We start from the raw sequence: 22,099 nt of genomic DNA on the forward strand, positions 1-22,099 counted from the left end.
AGGATCAGGACACACCAGACTAGTAAACATAGGATTGAAAACGCACACAATAACCTCCGCTCGGTTCGCTTTAACCAAACTGATCTCCCGGTGGCTCAGCACTTCAACTCCCCCTCCCATTCCGAATCCAACCTTTCTGTCCTGGGCCTCCTCCATGGCCAGAGTGAGTCCCACCGCAAATTGGAGAGCGTTGACTTTTCCAATTTCAGGTAGTCCTTGCTTTCTCCCTCCTTCCCCTCCCCTTCCCAGCTCTCCCACAGCCCACTGTCTCCGCCTCTTCCTTTCTTCTTCCCGTCCCCCCCCCCGCCCACCCCCCCCTCCACATTAGTCTGAAAAAGGGTCTCGACCCGAAACGTCAACTATTCCTTCGCTCCATAGATGCTGCCTCACCCGCTGAGTTTCTCCAGCATTTTTATCTACCTTTGATTTTTCCAGCCTCTGCAGTTCTTTCTTAAACAAATGAAATGTAGAATGGTTCATTGCAAGAATTAATAAATAACTAAATAAATAGATTGACTGATGATACATTTTTGTGATACATTATATCAATTCTTTGTTTTGCATTCCCAAGGTATGAAAACAGTCACCACCTAAAGGGCACTGAGAAAATTACAAAGTGTTCTATTTTACACAAATCATTTTTAACAAACATTCTATTTGGGGTCCTACTTTGTCCCCGTACAGCCCCCCCCCCCCCCCCCCCCCCCCCCCTCCCCCGTGCCAGATCCTCCTTTGTGATGGATTTTTTTAAATCTTAAAATCAATTCAGGAACCTGCTGAACACTCCAGATGTTGTTGATGTAGGAGCTAGATTCTTTTCACATTGAAGATGAATTCACAGACTATAAATTCCTCCACCGGCTCTAAATGCCAACTGAAACACGACATTAACTCTCACGGAAATGAATAAAAAGAACATCCACTAATTGTCTTGTTATGTTATATTAAGTGGTGCAATACTGACGGAGCGTAACAGTTTTAAAAAGAAAACAGACAACTACAAGTTGTTGTAACATTCACCAGATAACAATGTTGTGGGGTTTTATTTACACCGAAGGTGGCGGGTGCTTGGAACATGCTCAATAGTGGCAATTCAATAGACAATAGACAATAGGTGCAGGAGGAGGCCATTTGACCCTTCGAGCCTGCACCGCCATTCAATGTGATCATGGCTGATCATCCAACTCAGTATCCCATCCCTGCCTTATCTCCATACCCCCTGATCCCTTTAGCCACAAGGGCCACATCTAACTCCCTCTTAAATATAGCCAATGAACTGGCCTCAACTACCTTCTGTGGCAGAGAATTCCACAGATTCACCACTCTCTGTGTAAAAAATGATTTTCTCATCTCGGTCCTAAAAGACTTCCCTCTTATCCTTAAACTGTGATCCCTAGTTCTGGACTTCCCCAACATCGGGAATAATCTTCCTGCATCTAGCCTGTCCAACCCCTTAAGAATTTTGTAAGTTTCTATAAGATCCCCCCTCAATCTTCTGTATTCCAGCATGTACAAACCGAGTCTATCCAGTCTTTCTTCATATGAAAGTTCTGCCATCCCAGGAATCAGTCTGGTGAACCTTCTCTGTACTCCCTCTATGGCAAGAATGTCTTTCCTCAGATTAGGAGACCAAAACTGTATGCAATACTCCAGGTGTGGTCTCACCAAGACCCTGTACAACTGCAGTAGAACCTCCCTGCTCTTATACTCAAATCCTTTTGCTATGAATGCTAACATACCATTTGCTTTCTTCACTGCCTGCTGCACCTGCATTCCTACTTTCAATGACTGGTGTACCATGACACCCAGGTCTCGTTGCATCTCCCCTTTTCCTAATCGGCCACCATTCAGATAATAGTCTACTTTCCTGTTTTTGCCACCAAAGTGGATAACCACATTTATCCACATTATACTGTATCTGCCATGCATTTGCCCACTCACCCAACCTATCCAAGTCGCCTTACAGCCTCCTAGCATCCTCCTCACTGCTAACACTGCCCCCCAGCTTCGTGTCAGCCACAAACTTGGAGATGTTGTGTTTAATTCTCTCATCCAGATCATTAATATATATCGTAAATAGCTGGGGTCCCAGCACTGAGCCTTGCGGTGCCCCACTAGTCACTGCCTGCCATTTTGAAAAGGACCCGTTTACTCCCACTATTTGCTTCCTGTCTGCCAGCCAGTTCTCTATCCACATCAATACTGAACCCCCAACACCGTGTGCTTTAAGTTTGTATACTAATCTCTTATGTGGGACCTTGTCGAAAGCCTTCTGAAAGTCCAGATATTGAATTGAATTCCTTTTATTTGTCATCCAGACCGAAGTCTGAACGAAATTTAAGCAGTCATTACATATAATACAATACAATAAAAAACAACAATAAACACATATTAACATCCACCACAGTGAGTCCACCCAACATCTCCTCACTGTGATGGAGGCAAAAGTCTTAGGGCTGCAGTCTCTTCCCTCCTCTTCTCCTTCTGCGCTGAGGCGATACCCCCCGGGCGATGTTCCTCGCGGCTCAAACACCGCGGCCCGGGGTAGTCGAAGCTGCCGCTCACCAGACCTGCTGACGCAGCCGCTGGCCCACGGCCGAACCCCCGGTCTCAGGCCACCGCCACCAGAACTGCCGTCCCAGCCCCCGGAGCATCGTTCCAGCCCCGAGCCGGATCGCCCTCACGTGAGTACTGCCACCGTCTCAGCCTCGCGCCAGGCCGCCGCTCCTCCCTCAGGCTGGGCCGCCCCGACCGGGCGCCGCTCCTCCCTCAGGCTGGGCCGCCCCGACCGGGCACCGCTTCTCCCTCAGGCTGGGCCGCCCCGACCGGGCGCCGCTCCTCCCTCAGGCTGGGAACGCCGTACCTCCCCGAGCTCGGCTACTCCGACGGGAGCACCGTTCCTTCCTCGGGCCGGCCGTCACAGCCCCTCACGAAAGCCCTGTTCCAGCCCCGAGCCGGGCCGTCCTCACGGGAGCGAGCTCAGTGCGAGTCCTGGCAGGCTCTGCCTCCTGAGCCTCGAGGTCGCCAGCTCCGCCATTAGGCCTCAGCGCAGACGGAGGCAGAGAAGGGGAATACGACAAAAAAGTCGCATTCCCCCGCAGGGAGAGACAGCAAGCCCCGTTTCAACCCCCCCCCCCCCCAAAACACAAACTAAAAAACAAAACTAGACTAACCAAAACGAAAATAAACAAACCAAAAAAACACAAAACTAACAGGACTGCCGGAGAGCCGCTGCAGCCAGAGCCGCGCCGCCACTTTGCATATAACGCATCCACTGGTTCTCCCTTATCCACTCTACTAGTTACATCCTCGAAAAATTCTATAAGATTCGTCAGACATGATTTACCTTTCATAAATCCATGCTGACTTTGTCCAATGAATTCACCACTTTTCAAATGTGCTGCTATCCCATCTTTAATAACTGACTCCAGAATTTTCCCCACTACCGATGTTAGACTAACTGGTCTGTAATTCCCCGTTTTCTCTCTCCCTCCCTTTTTAAAAAGTGGGGTTACATTAGCTACCCTCCAGTCCTCAGGAACTACTCCAGAATCTAAAGAGTTTAGAAAAATTATCACTAATGCATCCACTATTTCTGCGGCTACTTCCTTAAGTACTCTGGGATTCAATTTATCTGGCCCTGGGGATTTATTGGCCTTTAATCCATTCAATTTACCTAACACCACTTCCCGGCTAACCTGGATTTCACTCAGTTCCTCCATCTCATTTAACCCCCGGTCCCTTGCTATTTCCGGCAGATTGTTTATATCTTCCTTAGTGAAGACAGAACCAAAGTAGTTATTCAATTTGTCTGCCATGTCCTTGTTCCCCATGATCAATTCGCCTGTTTCTGACTGCAAGGGACCTACATTTGTTTTAACTAATCTTTTCCTCTTCACATATCTATAAAAACTTTTGCAGTCAGTTTTTATGTTCCCTGCCAGTTTTCTTTCATAATCTATTTTCTCTTTCCTAATTAAGCCTTTTGTCCTCCTCTGCTGGACTTGAATTTCTCCCAGTCCTCTGGTAGGCTGCTTTTTCTGGCTAATTTGTACGCTTCATCTTTTGTTTTGATACTATCCCTGATTTCCCTTGTTATCCATGGATGCACTACCTTCCCTGATTTATTATTTTGCCAAACTGGGATGAACACTTGTTGTAGTTCATCCATGCAGTTTTTAAATGCCTTCCATTGCATATCCACCGTCAACCCTTTAAGAATCATTTGCCAGTCTATCTTGGCCAATTCACGCCTCATACCTTCAAAGTCACCTTTCTTTAAATTCAGGACCCTTGTTTCTGAATTAACAATGTCACTCACCATCCTAATGAAGAACTCAACCATATTATGGTCACTCTTGCCCAAGGGGCCACGCACAACAAGACTGCTAACTAACCCTTCCTCATTACTCAATACCCAGTCTAGAATAGCCTGCTCTCTCGTTGGTTCTTCTACATGTTGGTTTAGAAAATTATCATTCCAAGAAATCCTCTTCCTCAGCACCCCTGACAATTTGATTCACCCAATCTATATGTAGATTGAAGTCACCCATTATAATTGTTTTACCTTTGTTGCACGCGTTTCTAATTTCCTGTTTGATTGAATTGAATTTGAATTGAATTTATTTGCCACACAACCAGGTTCGGTGGTTCGGTGGTATTTGGGTTGCCAGCAGCGGTACAATAATAAAGAACACACAACCACAATAAAAATGTAACACAAACATCCACCACAGCATTCATCACTGTGGTGGAAGGCACAGAACTTGGCCAGTCCTCCTCCATTTTCCCCCGTGGTCGGGACCTCCACCCTCCGCAGCCGTTGCTGCGGGCGTCCAGATGGTAAGGGACAAAGTCAAAGTCAAGGTAAGTCCAGGATCGGCTCTTCCCCACCGGAGACCGCGGCTTCAGGTTGGTGTAGGCCGCAGGCCGGCGGTCGAAGATTTAAGGTTCCCGCCGCGCCGCAGCCAGAAGCACCGCAGACCGCATGGCCGATGGTCGAAGCTCCCCTCCAGGGGTGATGGTAAGTCCATGCCGCACCCGCGGTAGAAGTTGGCCGCGGGCCGGCCGTGATGGCTTCTTCTTCCCCCCGGGTCCCCCACGAGGGATCCCGGGCTGCGGACGCCGCGCCATCTGGAGCTCTGCAGACCGTGGCTTCAGGCTGCCGGCTGCCGCGGGCCAACGAAACGGAGCGCTCCCCTCCAGCGAGCCCTCGCCCGCTCCACGCCGAGAGTCCAAGCTGCTCCCGCCGCTGAAGCCCTGGGCACGTCTCCGGAAAAGGCCGCGCCGATCCTCGTTGTTAGGCCACGGGGGAGGCGACCTGGAAAAAGTTGCCTCTCCGTGGAGGAGGCGACCGAAGCAGTTTCCCCCTCCCCCCCCCCCCCACCACCCCCCACACAAAACACACAAAGGAACATTAAAACAAACTTTAAAACATACTTTAAAACATACTTTAAAACATACTAAGAATTGAAAAGACTAACGCGCTGCTGACAGGCACAGCCACTGCCATCCCCAACTCCACTACTACTGTTAGGTGGCCTGTACACAACTCCCACTAGCGTTTTCTGCCCCTTAGTGTTTCGCAGCTCTACCCATACCGATTCCATATCCTCCAAGCTAATGTCCTTCCTTTCTATTGCGTTAATCTCCTCTCTAACCAGCAACGCTACCCCACCTCCTTTTCCTTTCTGTCTATCCCTCCTGAATATTGAATATCCCTGGATGTTCAGCTCTCAGCCTTGGTCACCCTGGAGCCATGTCTCCGTGATCCCAACTATATCATAGTCATTAATAACTATCTGCACATTCAACTCATCCACCTTATTACGAATGCTCCTTGCATTAAGATACAAAGCCTTCAGGCTTGTCTTTACAACACTCTTACCCCTTATACAATTATGTTGAAAAGTGGCCCTGTTTGATTTTTGCCCTGGATTTGTCTGCCTGCCACTTTTACTTTTCACCTTGCTACCTATTGCTTCTACCCTCATTTTACACCCCCCTGCCTCTCTGCTCTTGCACCCATCCCCCTGCCACATTAGTTTAAATCCTCCCCGACAGCACTAGCAAACACTCCCCCAAAGACATTGGTTCCATTCCAGCCCAGGTGCAGACCGTCCTGTTTGTACTGGTCCCACCTCCCCCAGAACTGGTTCCAATGCCCTAAAAATTTGAATCCCTCCCCCTTGCACCATTTTTCAAGCCACATATTCATCTGCAATATCCTCCTATTTCTACTCTGACTGGCCCGTGGCACTGGTAGTAATCCAGAGATTATTACCTTTGAGGTCCTACTTTTAAGTTTATCTCCTAGCTCCCTAAATTCATCTTGTAGGACCTCATCCCTTTTTTTACCTACATCGTTGGTGCCAATATGCACCACGACAACTGGCTGTTCACCCTCCCCCTCCAGAATGTTCTGCAGCCGTTCAGTGACATCCCTGACCCTTGCACCAGGGAGGCAACATACCATCCTGGAGTCTCGTTTGTGGCCGCAGAAACGCCTATCTATTCCCCTGACAATTGAATCCCCTATTACTATTGCCCTTCCACTCTTTTTTCTCCCCTCCTGTGCCGCAGAGCCACCCATGGTGCCATGAACTTGGCTGCTGCTGCCTTCCCCTGATGAGCCATCTCCCCCAACGGTATCCAAAATGGTATACCTGTTTAGGAGGGAGATGACCGCAGGGGACTCCTGCACTACCTGCCTACTGCTATGCTGGCTATTGGCCACCCGTTCCCTTTCTGTCCTCTTTCCTTTTACCTGCGGTGTGACCAACTCGCTGTACGTGCTATCCACGACTTTCTCAGCATCGTGGATGCTCCAGTATGAATCCAACCGCAGCTCCAACCGTTCAATGCGGTCTGCCAGGAGCTGCAGCTGGACACACTTCCTGCAAACGTAGTCACCAGGGACACCGGCCATATTCCTGATCTCCCACATGTTGCAGGCTGAGCAAACCACGGGGCCAATCTCCACTGACATAGCTTACTCCCAAATTAACTCAACTCCCTCACACTATAAAAATCTTTATCCTTTAAACTGTACCTTTACTAATAAATACTGTACCCTTAACTCAATGTACCCTTAACTCACAGAACCCTCAACTCACAGAACCCTTAACTCACAGAATCCTTAACTCACAGAACCCTCAACTCACAGAACCCTCAACTCACAGAACCCTCAACTCACAGAACCCTCAACTCACAGAACCCTCAACTCACAGAACCCTTAACTCACAGAACCCTCAACTCACAGAACCCTTAACTCACAGAACCCTCAACTCACAGAACCCTTAACTCACAGAACCCTTAACTCAATGTACCCTTAACTCACAGATCCTTTAACTCACAGATCCCTTAACTCACTGATCCCTTAACTCACAGAACCCTTAACCTGAAAGCAGAAATGTAAGGTAGACAAAAATGCTGGAGAAACTCAGCGGGTGCAGCAGCATCTATGGAGCAAAGGAAATAGGTAACGTTTCGGGCCAAAACCCTTCTTCAGACATGTAAACCTGGGGTTGCACCCAATCAGCTGCTTCCTCTGGTCCTCTTCCATCAATCAGAGGCTTCCACCAGACTCCTTCTCTGGAAGTGAGAGGGAACGCTGCAGATTTGGGTAACTCCTCCGCTCACCAACGGCTCCCCGGGCCTCTGGTTAGTTTAGATATACCCTGTATACCCTGTATCTCGAAACTAAACTAAACTAAACTCGGCCACTGTCTGTCTGGAGTTTGCACGTTTGGTTTTCTCCCACATCCCAAAGACGTGTGGGTCTGTAGGTCAATCGGCCCTCTGTAAAATTGCCCCTGGTATGTAAGGAGTGGATGAGAAAGTGGGATAATGTAGAACTAGTGTGAATGGTCAGAGTGGGCCGAAGAGCCTGTTTCCATGCTGTATCTCGGAACAAAACAAAATATTCACCTGGAAGAATAGCAAAGTGACAGAGGCAGATATGATTACTGCCATATGCTCGCTCCCATCTGGGGACGCATCTACATTTCCACTCATCATACGCAAATACAATTAATTTCCGGTTGCTATCAACAAAAACACATTGCATTCACCCCTTGGGTTGATAACTTTCTCACTCCCAAATAAGGGACAAATTCCCGACGGCAATTCGTTGACCGGCTCGGCCGTGGCTGGGTGAATGATGAGTTGGCCCCGGGTGCTGGACTGCACACAAAGCCCAGCCGGCGGGCCAGCTGAGGAGTTTTGGCCCGGGAGCCGCTCGCAACGTCCAGCGCCCCGTCCAACTCATGCACCGATGATCGGCCGTGAGAAGGAGGGGTGGTGGTGGTGTCGGCGGTTAGCGAAGATCCGAAGGTCGGACAGCTGGCCGGACTGCCGACCGACCGACGGGGCTACGGGTGAGGCGCTGCTGCTGCTGCTGCTGCTGCTGCACTCCATGGGCTGCACTACATCGGGACGGGGTGAGGTGGGGCCGGATGCGGCACTCCGACCCTCGCCAGTCCCCTCGACCCGAGTAGTAGCGGTCAAATACGGGACAAGGGCGGTCCCATACGGGACAAACCAATTTAGCCCAATATACGGGACGTCCCGGACAATGCGGGACAGTTGGCAACCCTAGTCACCCCCCCACAGATCATCTGGCAGGAGGCGACAGAGAACTGGACAAAGCTGACCCACAAAACCCAACCCATTGCCAAAACATAGGGAGGGAACTTGTTTAAACCGAAGATAGACACAAAGAGCTGGATAACTCAGCGGGTCAGGCAGCATCTCTGGAGAGAAGGAATAGGTGACTTTTCGGGTCGAGACCCTTCTTCAGACAATTGGAAATACTTCAACCTACGGATAGTTTGAGCAGATGGTAAAAGCCTCTAAAAACTTGGTGATCTTTCCACAATCTGTTGGTTGCTCAGTATCATTTAAAAAATGCTAATCTTTAAACATATTTATGGGAAAATATTATATTAAGCTGGAAAGAGTACAGTGAAGATTTACAAGGATGCTTTAGGGAGAGATTGGACAGGCTGAGACTTCACTTTTAGTTTTGGTTAGTTTAGAGATATTGCATGGAAACAGGCCTTTGGGCCACCGGAGCCAGCGCTGACCAGCGATCCCCGCACACTAACACTATCCTACACGCACAAGGGACAACTTACATTTAGACCAAGCCCACTAACCTACAAACCTGTACGTCTTTGGAGTGTGGGAGGAAACCGGAGCATCTGGAGAAAACCCACGCAGGTCACAGGGAGAACGCACGACATCCGTACAGACAGCACCCGCAGTCAGGATTGAACCCGGGTCTCTGGCGCTGTGAGGCAGCAACTCCACCGTTGCGCCACCGTGACTGCCCTTTCAGACAGCACCCGTAGTCGGGATCGAACCCGGGTCTCCGGCGTTGGATTCGCTGTAAGGCAGCAACTCTACCGCTGGGCCACCGTTGACTAGCCGTACAGACAGAGCACCCGTAGTAAGGATCGATCCCGGGTCTCTGGCGGTATAAGGCAGCAACTCAACCGCTGCGCCATCGTGCCGCCCCTGTTACTGAAGAGTCACGCAGATAGACTCCGTCTGTCAGTCACGTCAGGAAAACGGGAGGTGCTCCAAACATTGTCACCTCTCCAGCATTGTCACCAAAGGGACTTCCTTTCCTGACAGAGCGAGCAGATGGCTCATACTGGGGGCTGCAATAGATGATATTGTTGAGAAGTCCAGATTAATTTGGAAGATGGCACTGGTTATGTGGTGGCAGCTGGTCTCCTAGATGCCTAATTTAATTTTCATTTACTCCTAAGAGTATTCTCAAATGTTCTACACGCACGCAATGAATCAAATTTTACTTCCATCATTTTAAAGGTGGCTTTAAATTCAATGTTGGAGAGAATCGCAGCCCTATGAGAGAATGTGCCAGTTCCTTACACTGCGGCAATAAGATTAGATTGAAGGTAGAAACAAAGAACTGCAGGTGCTGGTTTACAAAAAAGAACACAAAGTGCTGGAGTAACTCAGCGGGTCAGGCAGCATCTGCCTGATCAGCCATGCTTTAGTGGCGGAGTAGACTCATTGACGCAATTCTTTGGCTGTGGAGGCCAAGTCAATGGATATTTGTAAGGCGGAGATAGAATAATGTAGTGCGACAGAGGTTCACCTGCATCTCCTCCAACCTCATCTATTGCATCCATTGCTCTAGATGTCAGCAGATCTATATCGGTGACACCAAGCGGAGGTTGGGCGATCGTTTCGCCGAACACCTCCGCCCGGTCCGCAATAACCAACCTGACCTCCCGGTGGCTCAACACTTCAACTCCCCCTCCCACTCCGTATCCGACCTCTCTGTCCTGGGTCTCCTCCATGGCCAGAGCGAGCAACACCGGAAATTGGAGGAACAGCACCTCATATTCCGCTTGGGGAGTCTGCATCCTGGGGGCATGAACATTGAATTCTCCCAATTTTGTTAGTCCTTGCTGTCTCCTCCCATCCCTCAGCCTTCGGGTTCCTCCTCCTCCTTTTTCCTTTCTTCTCCCCGCCCCCCCCACCCCCCATCAGTCTGAAGAAGGGTTTCGGCCCAAAACGTTGCCTATTTCCTTCGCTCCATAGATGCCGCTGCACCCGCTGAGTTTCTCTAGTTTTGTGTACCGTGGAGTAGACATGATGTGCCGAATGGCCTAATTCTGCTCCTATCACTTATGAGACTCGATGGGCTGAATGCCACCCCAGTAAATATGTCGTAGAATTATTCAGTCGCGTTCTATGTCTTCTGAAGTTATACCACGTTAGTCTAAAGCTGTGGGTTTGGCGACTTTCAAAGCCAAATCTGGAAGGAAAATTAAAAGGGTTTCCATTTGGAAAGACTGTAATGAAAACTAGGACTGGTTACCAGAGGCTAATGTTTGGGCATCACACAAGAGGTTTGTGCAAATCATGGGATGTTTCTTTCCCCTTGCCGATTTCTTCGGAAATGATATCCACCTGTTTTCACGCAACAACTCCCAAGATGAAAATCAATATGCGGAGAAAATGGTGTGAAAACACAAACTATTCCAGCAGCCACATGTAAACTGGAGGAGTGGTCTGGTGGTGTTATGCCCCTGTCCCACTTAGGAAACCTGAACGGAAACCTCTGGAGACTTTGCGCCCCACCCAAGGTTTCCGTGCGGTTCCCGGAGGTTCCCGGAGGTTTTTGACAGTCTCCCTACCTGCTTCCACTACCTGCAACCTCCGGCAACCACCTGCAACCTCCGGGAACCGCACGGAAACCTTGGGTGGGGCGCAAAGTCTCCAGAGGTTTCCATTCAGGTTTCCTAAGTGGGACGGGGCATTAAATGGTGAAGGAAGGAGCTGCAGGTGCTGGTTTACACCCAAGATAGACACAAAATGCTGGAATAACTCAGCGGGTCTTTGGAGAGAAGGAATGGGTGATGTTTCTGAAGAAGGGTCTCGACCATAAACATCACCCATTCCTTCTCTCTAGAGATGCTGCCCGTCCCGCTGAGTTACTCCAGCATTTTGTGTCTATCTTCAGTGTAAACCTGCATCTGCAGTTCCTTCCTGCATGGGTGAGTACAGCGAACCGAGCGGAGGTGTTGGGCGAAGCGATCGCCAAGCCTGCGCTTGGTCTCACCGATGTAGAGCAGCTGACATCTAGAGCAGCGGATGCAGTAGATGAGGTTGGAGGAGGTGCAGGTGAACCTCTGCCGCACCTGGAACGACTGCTTGGGTCCTTGAATGGAGTCGAGGGGGGAGGTAAAGCGACAAGTGTAGCATTTCCTGCGGTTGCAAGGGAAAGTGCCCGGGGAGGGGGTGGTTTGGGTGGGAAGGGACAAATTGACCAAGGAGTTCCGGAGGGAGCGGTCTCTGCGGAAAGCCGAAAGGGGAGATGGGACGATGTGGCCAGTGGTGGGATCCCGTTGGAGGTGGCGAAAATGTCGGAGGATTATTTGTTGTATGTGACGGCTGGTAGGGTGGAAGGTGAGGACAAGGGGGACTCTGCCCTTGTTACGAGTGGGGGGGGGATGGGGAGTGAGAGCGGAGCTACGGGATATAGAGGAGCTCCCTTCCTTCACCACCTCCAGTTTAAATTCCATTTGGAATATTTTGGAGGACCAAGACACCAAGAACCAAGCACAGGTAACAGGCCCTTCGGCCCACAATGTCAGTACCAGATATGACGGCAAGTTAAATTAGTCTCTCGATCGTGATCCATATCCCTCCATTCCCTGCATATCTATTTTAGGATTACAATGGTGTTTGGTCTGAAGACATTTAAGACAAACACGTTGGAGGGAAATTGATCGCTTGAACCTAACCATACCACCAGGGAAACAGAATCCATCGAGCTAGCTGGAGCACTAGATGAAAAGCAAGAAATCAATTCACTTGTTCTGCCCACGGACATTTTCTTTAAGTGGCGACAATGTTGAAAATTAGTTCCAAAGTGCGGCTCCATTATTCCTAGCCAAGGCTCGGGCTGGGTGGATGACGTATGTATATACAAGTTTGCTACTTGTTCCGCAGTCATTGGCTTCCCAACTTCACATCATCAAGTGAAACGTGCAGGGGGTAGACAAATAGCTACAAGCAATACAGCTGTGTTGTACTGCATGACAAGTAACTGAGTTAGCAACTGAATAGACAATAGACAATAGGTGCAGGAGTAGGCCATTCGGCCCTTCAAGCCAGCACCGCCATTCAATGTGATCATGGCTGATCATCCACAATCAGTACCCCGTTCCTGCCTTCTCCCCATATCCCCTGACTCCGCTATCTTTAAGAGCCCTATCTAGCTCTCTCTTGGAAGCATCCGGAGAACCTGCCTCCACCGCCCTCGGAGGCAGAGAATTCCACAGACTCACAACTCTCCGTTCTAAATGGCTTACCCTTTATTCTTAAACTGTCGCCCCTGGTTCTGGACTCCCCCAACATCTGGAACATGTGTCCTGCCTCTAGCGTGTACAAACCCTTAATAATCTTATGTCATATGTCTCAATACGATCCCCTCCCGATCCCCTCTCATCCTAAATTCCAGAGTGTACAAGCCCAGCCGCTCCATTCTCTCAGCATATGACAGTCACGCCATCCCGGAAATTAACCTTGTGAACCTACGCTGCACTCCCTCAATAGCAAGAATGTCCTTCCTCAAATTTGGAGTCCAAAACTGCACACAATACTCCAGGTGTGGTCTCACTAGGATCCGACACAACTACAGAAGGACCTCTTTGCTCCTATACTCTATGCTCCGATACTTTAGGTGTCCTTGAGACTCATGAAAGGCGCAGATAAATAAAATTTATTATTATTATTATTATTATTATTATTATACTCAACTCCTCTTGTTATGAAGGCCAACATGCCATTCGTTTTCTTCACTGCCTACTGTACCTTCATGTTTACTTTCATTGACAGATGATCAAGGACCCCCAGATCCCGTTGTACTTCCCCTTTTCCCAACTTGACTCCATTTAGATAATAATCTTCCTTCCTGTTTTTGCTACCAAATTGTGAATAACCTCACAATAATCTCGGAGCAGCCACATGGAATCAAGCTGGGATGTACGTTCTGAGCTGTGTTTCCATTTATTATTGATGCTCATCAAAAATCAGTACCCCGTTCCAGCTTTTTCCCCATATCCCTTGATTCCGTTAGCCCTAACAGCTCTATCTAACTCTCTTTTGAAAATATCCAGTGAATTGGCCTCCACTGCCTTTTGTGGCAGAGAATTCCACAGACTTGGTCGGCATGGGCAGGTTGGGCCCGAAAGGCCTGTTTTCACATTGTAGACTCTACCATTAATCCGATGAAAGTTTTAATCTTACGTTAGTAATGTAAGATTATTAAGGGTTTGGACACGCTAGAGGCAGGAAACATGTTCCCGAAGTTGGGGGAGTCCAGAACCAGGGGCCACACAGTTTAATAATAAGGGGTAAGCCATTTAAAATAGAGATGAACGGACTTGGTATAAATGCTCTCTCAAGCCCGGCCAATGCTCCCTTGGCCCGTGACTTGTGACGGTGCCAATGGACATGAGTGATGGCATTGATCACGCTGCCTCGTGGCATCATTGGGAGATGGGAAGACGAAGGTCGCCATGTCCATGGATGAAGTGGCCGCAGCTGGTAGTTTGGTACATAATCAGTCGTGCCCTGGAGTATGTAGGGAGGACAGCTATGCCAACCTACTGCATCCAGCTTGCCAAAGATGTTGCAATTGACAAAATGACAATAGACAATAGACAATAGGTGCAGGAGTAGGCCATTCGGTCCTTCGAGCCAGCACCACCATTCAATGTGATCATGGCTGATCATCCCCAATCAGTACTCCGTTCCTGCCCTCTCCCCATATCCCCTGACTCCATTATTTTTAAGAGCCCTTTCTAGCTCTCCCTTGAAAGCATCCAGATAACCCGCCCCCACTGCCCTCTGAGGCAGAGAATTCCACAGGTGCAAACTAATTATCTTGTAGTTTAGTTTAGTTTAGAGATGACAGCGCGGAGACAGGCCACCGAGTCAGTGCGGACCAGCGATCCCCGCACACGAACGCTATCCTACACACACTTGGGACAATTTACATTTATAACAAGCCAATTTACCTACAAACCTGTACGTCTTTGGAGTGTGGGAGGAAACCGCACATCACGGGGAAAACCCACGCAGGTCACGGGGAGAACGTACAAACTCCGTACAGACGGCACCCGTAGTCAGGATCGAACCCGGGTCTCTGGCGCTGCGAGGCAGCAACTCTACCGCTGCGCCACTGTGCCGCCATTGATATACTGCATACTGCCTTGGTGCACACACACATTGTACCCATGCATCAGTTGTGGTTAGTCAATTTACTCAGACTAATTTCAACATTTCCTTCCAATATCACTTGGGACATTGGCCTCTATCCTTCTAAATGTACAAACAAGGACCTACAGTGTGCTGGAATAACTCAGCGGGTCAGGCAGCATCTGTGGAGAACATGGATAGGTGACGTTTCACAGAGTGCTGGAATAACTCAGCGGGTCAGGCAGCATCTCTGGAGAACATGGATAGGTGACGTTTCACAGAGTGCTGGAGTAACTCAGCGGGTCAGGCAGCATCTGTGGAGAACATGGATAGGTGACGTTTCACAGAGTGCTGGAGTAACTCAGCGGGTCAGGCAGCATTTCTGGAGGTGACGTTTCAGGTCAGGACATTCTAAACCTTTTCCATCCATGTACTTGTTCAAGTGTCTTTTAGATGTGGTTATAGTCCCCACCTCAGCTGCCTCCTCTGGCAGCTCATTCCATACAACCTGAATGAAACTGTGCTGCCTCAGATTCCAATTAAATCGTTCCTCTCTAATCTTTGCCCTCCATCCCAAATGTGGGCCATGGGACTAGTGTAGTTGGAGCATCTTGGTTGCCGTGGGCAAGTCGGTCCAAAGGGGCTGTTTTTGAGCATCATGACTCTAAGACTCTAACCATCTTCACTGACAATGACATCAACAGTTTCATTGTCATCAGCAAACTTACTCATCATAGACACAAAAATGGTGGAGTAACTCAGCGGGGCAGGTAGCATCTCTGGAGAGAAGGAATGGGTGATGTTTGGGTCGAGACCCTTCTTCACGCCCTTCTCTCCGGAGATGCGGCCTGTCCCGCTGAGTTACCGCAGCATTTTGTGTCCATCTTCGGTGTAAACCGGCATCTGCAGTTCCTTCCGATGCGACTTACTAATCACGCCTTGTACCACACGCGTGGGGTTTGTCACTTACTGCTTGGGATCGGATTTCTTTGGCATACAAAGGCTGCAAAAATTCGGATGCTCCTTCCAGCCGCAGTCCCTTGTCGGTGATTCTTAGTTGCCCCATGCCGTCCTGCAATGGAGAAAGAAGACGAGCATGAAACACAGGTCAGCAAGGGAGAAGTGCGTCTCATCTACATTCACGTAACAAGCAGGTTTCTGTCAGTTTAGTTCCGAGATGCAGCGCGGAAACAGGCCCTTCGGCTCACCGAGTCCGCGCCGTACCAAGCCAATTAACCTACAAACCTGTACGTCTTTGGAGTGTGGGAGGAAACCGGAGCACCCGGAGAAAACCCACGCAGGTCACGGGGAGAACGTACAAACTCCGTACAGACGGCACCCGTAGTCTGGATCGAACCAGGGCCTGCGGCGCTGTAAAGGGCCTGTCCCACTGTACGAGGTAATTCAGGAGTTCTCCCGAGTTCTCCCCTGATTCGAACTCGGAGAATGTCCGTAGAGGGTCCGTAGGAGTTCGTGGATGTCACGTAGCGGCTCGTACGAGTAACAGTAGGTACTCGGGAAATCCGGTAAAATCGTGACTTTTTTTCAACACTGTGGAAAAATGTCCATGAGTAAAAAAATACTGCTGATGAAAAAAATGGTTACTTTTTACTCGGACGAGCCGCGACGAGACATCCACGAACTCCTACGGACCCGCTACGGACATTCTCCGAGTTAGAATCAGGGGGAAAACTTGGGAGAACTTGAATTACCTCGTACAGTGGGAGAATACAAGTTAAATGTATTCGTCACATGCACCAACGAAGGTGCAGTGAAATGAATTTGCCAGCAGCGATACACTTAAAAAAAGAACACACAATACACAATAGAATTGAACACAAACATCCACCACAGCATTCTTCACTGTGGTGGAAGGCAACAAAGTTCAGTCAGTCCTCCTCCTTTGTTTACCCATGGTCGGGGCCATGAACCCACTGCAGTCGCCACGACGTAAGCATTGTATGCCCCTGTCCCACTTGGGAAACCTGAACTAAAAAGAGGTTGCCGGTCTTACTTTCCACTACCTGCAACCACCGGCAACCACCTGCAACCTCCGGCAACCACCTGCAACCTCCGGCAACCACCTTCAACTAGCATCGCAACCGGCTTTGACTAAAAATTTACCGGTTTTTAAAACGGCAACCTATTTTTAGTCGCGGCTGGTTTTTGAATTTTTTGAAATAATCGCCGGAACATAGAAGAAGCGGAAACCACTTTCGACCATTAGGGAGACTGACAAAAACCTCCGGGAACCTCCAGGAACCGTACGGAAACCTTGGGTGGGGCGCAAAGTCTCCAGAGGTTTCCGTTCATAGAAACATAGAAAATAGGTGCAGGAGTAGGCCATTCGACCCTTCGAGCCTGCACCGCCATTCGATATGATCATGGCTGATCATCCAACTCAGTTTACCATCTCTGCCTTCTTTCCATACCCCCTGGTCCCTTTAGCCACAAGGGCCACATCTAACTCCCTCTTAAATATAGCCAATGAACTGGCCTCAACTACCTTCTGTGGCAGAGAATTCCACAGATTCACCACTCTCTGATTTTCTTATCTCGGTCCTAAAAGACTTCCCCCTTATCCTTAAACTGTGACCCCTTGTTCTGGACTTCCCCAACATCGTGAACAATCTTCCTACATCTAGCCTGTCCAACCACTGAAGAATTTTGTAAGTTTCTATAAGATCCCCCCTCAATCTTCTGAATTCTAGCGAGTACAAGCCGAGTCTATCCAGTCTTTCTTCATATGAAAGTCCTGCCATCCCAGGTTCAGGTTTCCTAAGTGACACAGGGGCATAAGGCAGCAACTCTACCGTGGCGCCACCGTGCCGCCCAGAACTGGGTACGTTATCTACATTCATTCAGCTTCCATTTTATGGTGCAGAGAGAATTTTGTTCCCTACTTACTTCTCTAGAAGCCCATAAGATGAACTGTCTCATAATGTTGGGCAAACATTGAAATATTCATGAACAAATACAGTATTTTATACTAACAGAAATAAAAATCACCTAAATGGCATAACACTATGAGCTAAATCAGAACCAATTGCATTGTGAGACATTTTAATTATCCAATCTGTGAAGTGGAGTGGTCCATAAAACCAAGCACAGCCACTTTCTTCAAGAATTCTGTGAAATCTATTACACTCTAAGCATTAGACGTTTCATTCACACATTCCCCCAGGGCATGTTCGTAGTTACAGAAATCCTACTGAGGTGAACGGGAGGGTCACTGTATGCAAAACAGATGCTCTTTACTGGAAGTAAGATGCAGAATCGAAGAACTCCAGATGCTGGTCTGAAGAAGAGTCCCGACCCGAACTGGCACCGATCCACGTTCTCCACAGATGCTGCCTGACCCGCTGAGTTACTCCAGCACTCTGCGAAACGTCACCTATCCATGTTCTCCACAGATGCTGCCTGACCCGCTGAGTTACTCCAGCACTCTGTGAAACGTCACCTATCCATGTTCTCCACAGATGCTGCCTGACCCGCTGAGTTACTACAGCACTCTGTGAAACGTCACCTATCCACGTTCTCCACAGATGCTGCCTGGCCCGCTGAGTTACTCCAGCACTTTGTGTCCTTTTTGTGCATCTGCAGTTCCATGTTTGTACATCTGGAGTCAGAGAAGCCGTTCCTATTCACCTACAGGGGAACGATTTAATTGGAACCTGAGGCAGAACAGTTTCATTCATGTTTCTGGGTGTATGGAACGAGCTGCCAGAGGAGGCAGCTGAGGTGGGGACTATAACCACATCTAAAAGACACTTGAACAAGTACATGGATGGGAAAGGTTTAGAATGTCCTGACCTGAAACGTCACCTCCAGAAATGCTGCCAGACCCGCTGAGTTACTCCAGCACTCTGTGAAACGTCACCTATCCATGTTCTCCACAGATGCTGCCTGACCCGCAGTTACTCCAGCACTCTGCGAAACATCGCCTATCCATGTTCTCCACAGATGCTGCCTGACCCGCAAAGTTACTCCAGCACTCTGCGAAACGTCACCTATCCATGTTCTCCACAGATGCTGCCTGACCCGCTGAGTTACTCCAGCACTCTGTGAAACGTCACCTATCCATGTTCTCCACAGATGCTGCCTGACCCGCTGAGTTACTCCAGCACTCTGTGAAACGTCACCTATCCATGTTCTCCACAGATGCTGCCTGACCCGCTGAGTTACTCCAGCATTTTGTGTCCGTCACAGTTCATGAACACAACATCTTACAGTCTGTTCCCAGGGACACATTTGGAGATGGACATCAAGTGCTGAAGGAATGTTTAAGGAAGAACTGCAGATGCTGGAAAAATCGAAGGTAGACAAAAATGCTGGAGGAACTCAGCGGGTGAGGCAGCGTCTGTGGAGAGAAGAAATAGGCGATGTTTCAGGTCGAGACCCTTCTTCAGACTGATGTCGCGGGGGGGGGGGGGGGGTGCGGAGAAAAAGAAAGGAAGAGGCGGAGACAGTAGGCTTTGTTGGAAGGAGGATCATGAACTCGGTGAAAGACGCTCTTTGTTCCGCCCATCCCACACATTCACCAGCCTCTGACTGAAGAAATTCCTCCTCATCTCCTTCCTAAATGAACGTGCTTTTATTCTGAGGCTGTGACCTCTGGTCATGCATCGCCGCTGAGTACGCCGCCCCAGCATGGTGCCGCAGCGCTCATTCTAGCGAGCTAGACGCCATCCTCAACTACGCCATGCGGATCATCACCGGCTGCCGACGCACTACTCCAACGGACCTTCCGCCGGTGTTCACGGGTATTGCACCCGCCAAGCTTGGCAGAGAGTACTTCACTCACAGGCTGGTGTGCAAGGCCCCATCGGATGCCAAACATCCTCTGCACCACCTCGCCCAGCAACTGGGACCTCAACGCCTGTCATCTCGTCGCCCCTTCTCCCTTCATGCAGCCACCCTCTGTGGCTCCGGTTTCAACACACTAGGAGCGCGGAGAACCAGCTGGGAACTGACTTCACCACCTCCGCGATTCACTGCTGCACCGAACACCACAGCCCCACCCGGCACGGACCTGCCCCGCGCAAGGAGTGGGTCGCCCTGAACTGGCTCCGTACAGGGGTCGGCCGGTTCAAAGCCAACATGCATCGCTGGGGGCTGCGTCCATCAGCAGCCTGCGTGTGTGGAGGAGACCAGCAAACAGAGCAGCAGCACGGCATTTTCGACTGCGCTATCCTCTGACCCCCTGGTGGAGAGGTAGACCTGATGGCCCTCGACAACAGCGCATTGAACTGGCTACAGTTCCTGGAGGCCTTTACATAACCTCTGCTGCCTCAAACGCACGAAGAAGAAGACCTCTGGTTCTCGACTCTCCCACTAGTGGAAACATCCTCTCCACATCCACTCTATCTAGACTGAGTTGAATGATCAGCCATGATCATATTGAATGGCGGTGCAGGCTCGAAGGGCCAAATGGCCTACTCCTGCACCTATTTTCTATTTTCTATTTAGGCCTTTCACTATTCTGTATGTAACAATGAGGTCCCCCTCGTCCTTCTAAACTCCAGCGAGTACAGGCTCAGTGCCGTCAAACCGGAAAACCGTGACTCCTGGTTCTGGAACCGCTTCTTCCCAACAACCATCAGGCTCTGACCTCCCTTCCATCGGGGGGATCTATCGCAGTCGCTGCCACAAAAAGGCTGGCAGCATCATCAAGGACCCACACCATCCTGACCATACACTCATCTCCCCACTACCTTCAGGTAGAAGGTACAGGAGCCTGAAGACTGCAACGACCAGGTTCAGGAATAGCTACTTCCCCACAGCCATCAGGCTATTAAACTTGGCCAGGACAAAACTCTGAACATTAATAGCCAACAAACTCAGTTTATTTGCACTTTATCAGTTTATTTATTCATGTGTGTATATATTTATATAATGGTATATGGACACACTGATCTGTTCTGTATTCATGCCTACTATGTTCTGTTGTGCTGAAGCAAAGCAAGAATTTCATTGTCCTATCAGGGACACATGACAATAAACTCTCTTGAATCATGAATCTTGAACATTACACACTAGAAAACACTACCTACACTGTAAACTCTGGACTATCTTGGTTGCACTCAGGAAATAGGGCTATTTTTCACTGGTATTGGGGATTTTTATTTAATGATTTCTTTTTGTTTGTCGTATTATCTTTACAGGCATTTGAGCTGCTGCATTTAAGAATGGAACTGTTCTGTTGTAAGTACATGACAATTATAGACCTTTGATTCCAGCATCTGCCATACTTTATACTTTACAGATACAATATGGAAACAAATCCTTCGGCCCACCGAGTCTGTTCTGACCAGCAATCACTCTGCACACGAGCACTATCCTACCCAATGGGGACATTAGACCATAGACAATAGACAATAGTAAGTAAGTAAGTAAGTTTTATTTATATAGCACGTTTTAAGTCAACTCGCATTGACACCAAAGTGCTTTACATAAATTAAATAATGTTTCCATACAAACCATAGAAAAAGGTTAAAAAAAATGAATAAAATGGACACATTATAGAGTTCAACACAAACGTCCCCCCACTGCAGAATCAAAAATTTCCACTGTGGGGAAAGGCACCAGAAAGTTAAGTCCTCTTCCTCTGTGAAACACCCGAGGTTGGGGCCCATTTGTAGCAATGTTACAAAATTTTGAGATTTTAAAAATCAAGTCTGCAATTTATCCCATCAGATAAAGCATAAAAATAAGTTTAATTTGACACCTAATTCACTTTCATATCTCAAGTATTTAAAAAGTTATGGCCATTTTCTTACTGGGAAATGAGCATCTTGTTCCCTATTGATTTTCTATGGACATAACAAAAAAGCTGTGATCGTGAACAGTCAAAAGCCCATAACTTTCTTAAAAATTAAGAGAACTGAATGAAATTTTCAGTTATCATAGATTGAAGCATTCTGAAACAAATATAAAATAATCTTACTTGGATGACCTGAAATTAAAGCATATAATTAGTTAGTTACCTAATTGTAGCTAATTTCAGACTTCAATTACTAGATCTAAACATCTATCCATTTCTTAATAAATGATTAACATTTTTAAATAGCCTAAATGTCCAAATAATATTCACAAATAATTCACTATAAAACATGATTTTTAAATCTCATTTACATTAATTTATAGACCAAATGGATAGAATTTAGTGTTCAATTGCTGTAAATAAATGCCCATTTAAATCAGCTTTCCAGTGGGTTCCTGTGAACGCGCTGGTTTAGAACGTTCACATTGCGGTAGATTTGTGCCCCCAAATGCCGAGAAAAATACTGCGGGATATAATGGGCCCAAAATGAGCTTTCTTGCAATATTAAACTTTGTATAAAGGGATCTT

At 48.4% G+C, this 22,099-nt stretch overlaps 1 protein-coding gene across 3 annotated transcripts in view; it reads right to left on the minus strand.

Moving 5' to 3' along the window:
• Nucleotides 1-22,099, minus strand: part of sgcd (sarcoglycan delta) — a 195,987-nt gene that overhangs the window by 39,194 nt on the left and 134,694 nt on the right. For all 3 annotated transcript variants that reach the window (XM_033029213.1, XM_033029215.1, XM_033029214.1), the window contains exon 3: nucleotides 15,719-15,820. In XM_033029213.1, coding sequence (XP_032885104.1) covers nucleotides 15,719-15,820 — 102 coding nt within the window. The remainder of the gene's footprint in view (nucleotides 1-15,718; nucleotides 15,821-22,099) is intronic.

This window comes from Amblyraja radiata, chromosome 11, assembly GCF_010909765.2.
Source record: "Amblyraja radiata isolate CabotCenter1 chromosome 11, sAmbRad1.1.pri, whole genome shotgun sequence".
NCBI classification, from domain to species: Eukaryota; Metazoa; Chordata; class Chondrichthyes; order Rajiformes; family Rajidae; genus Amblyraja; species Amblyraja radiata.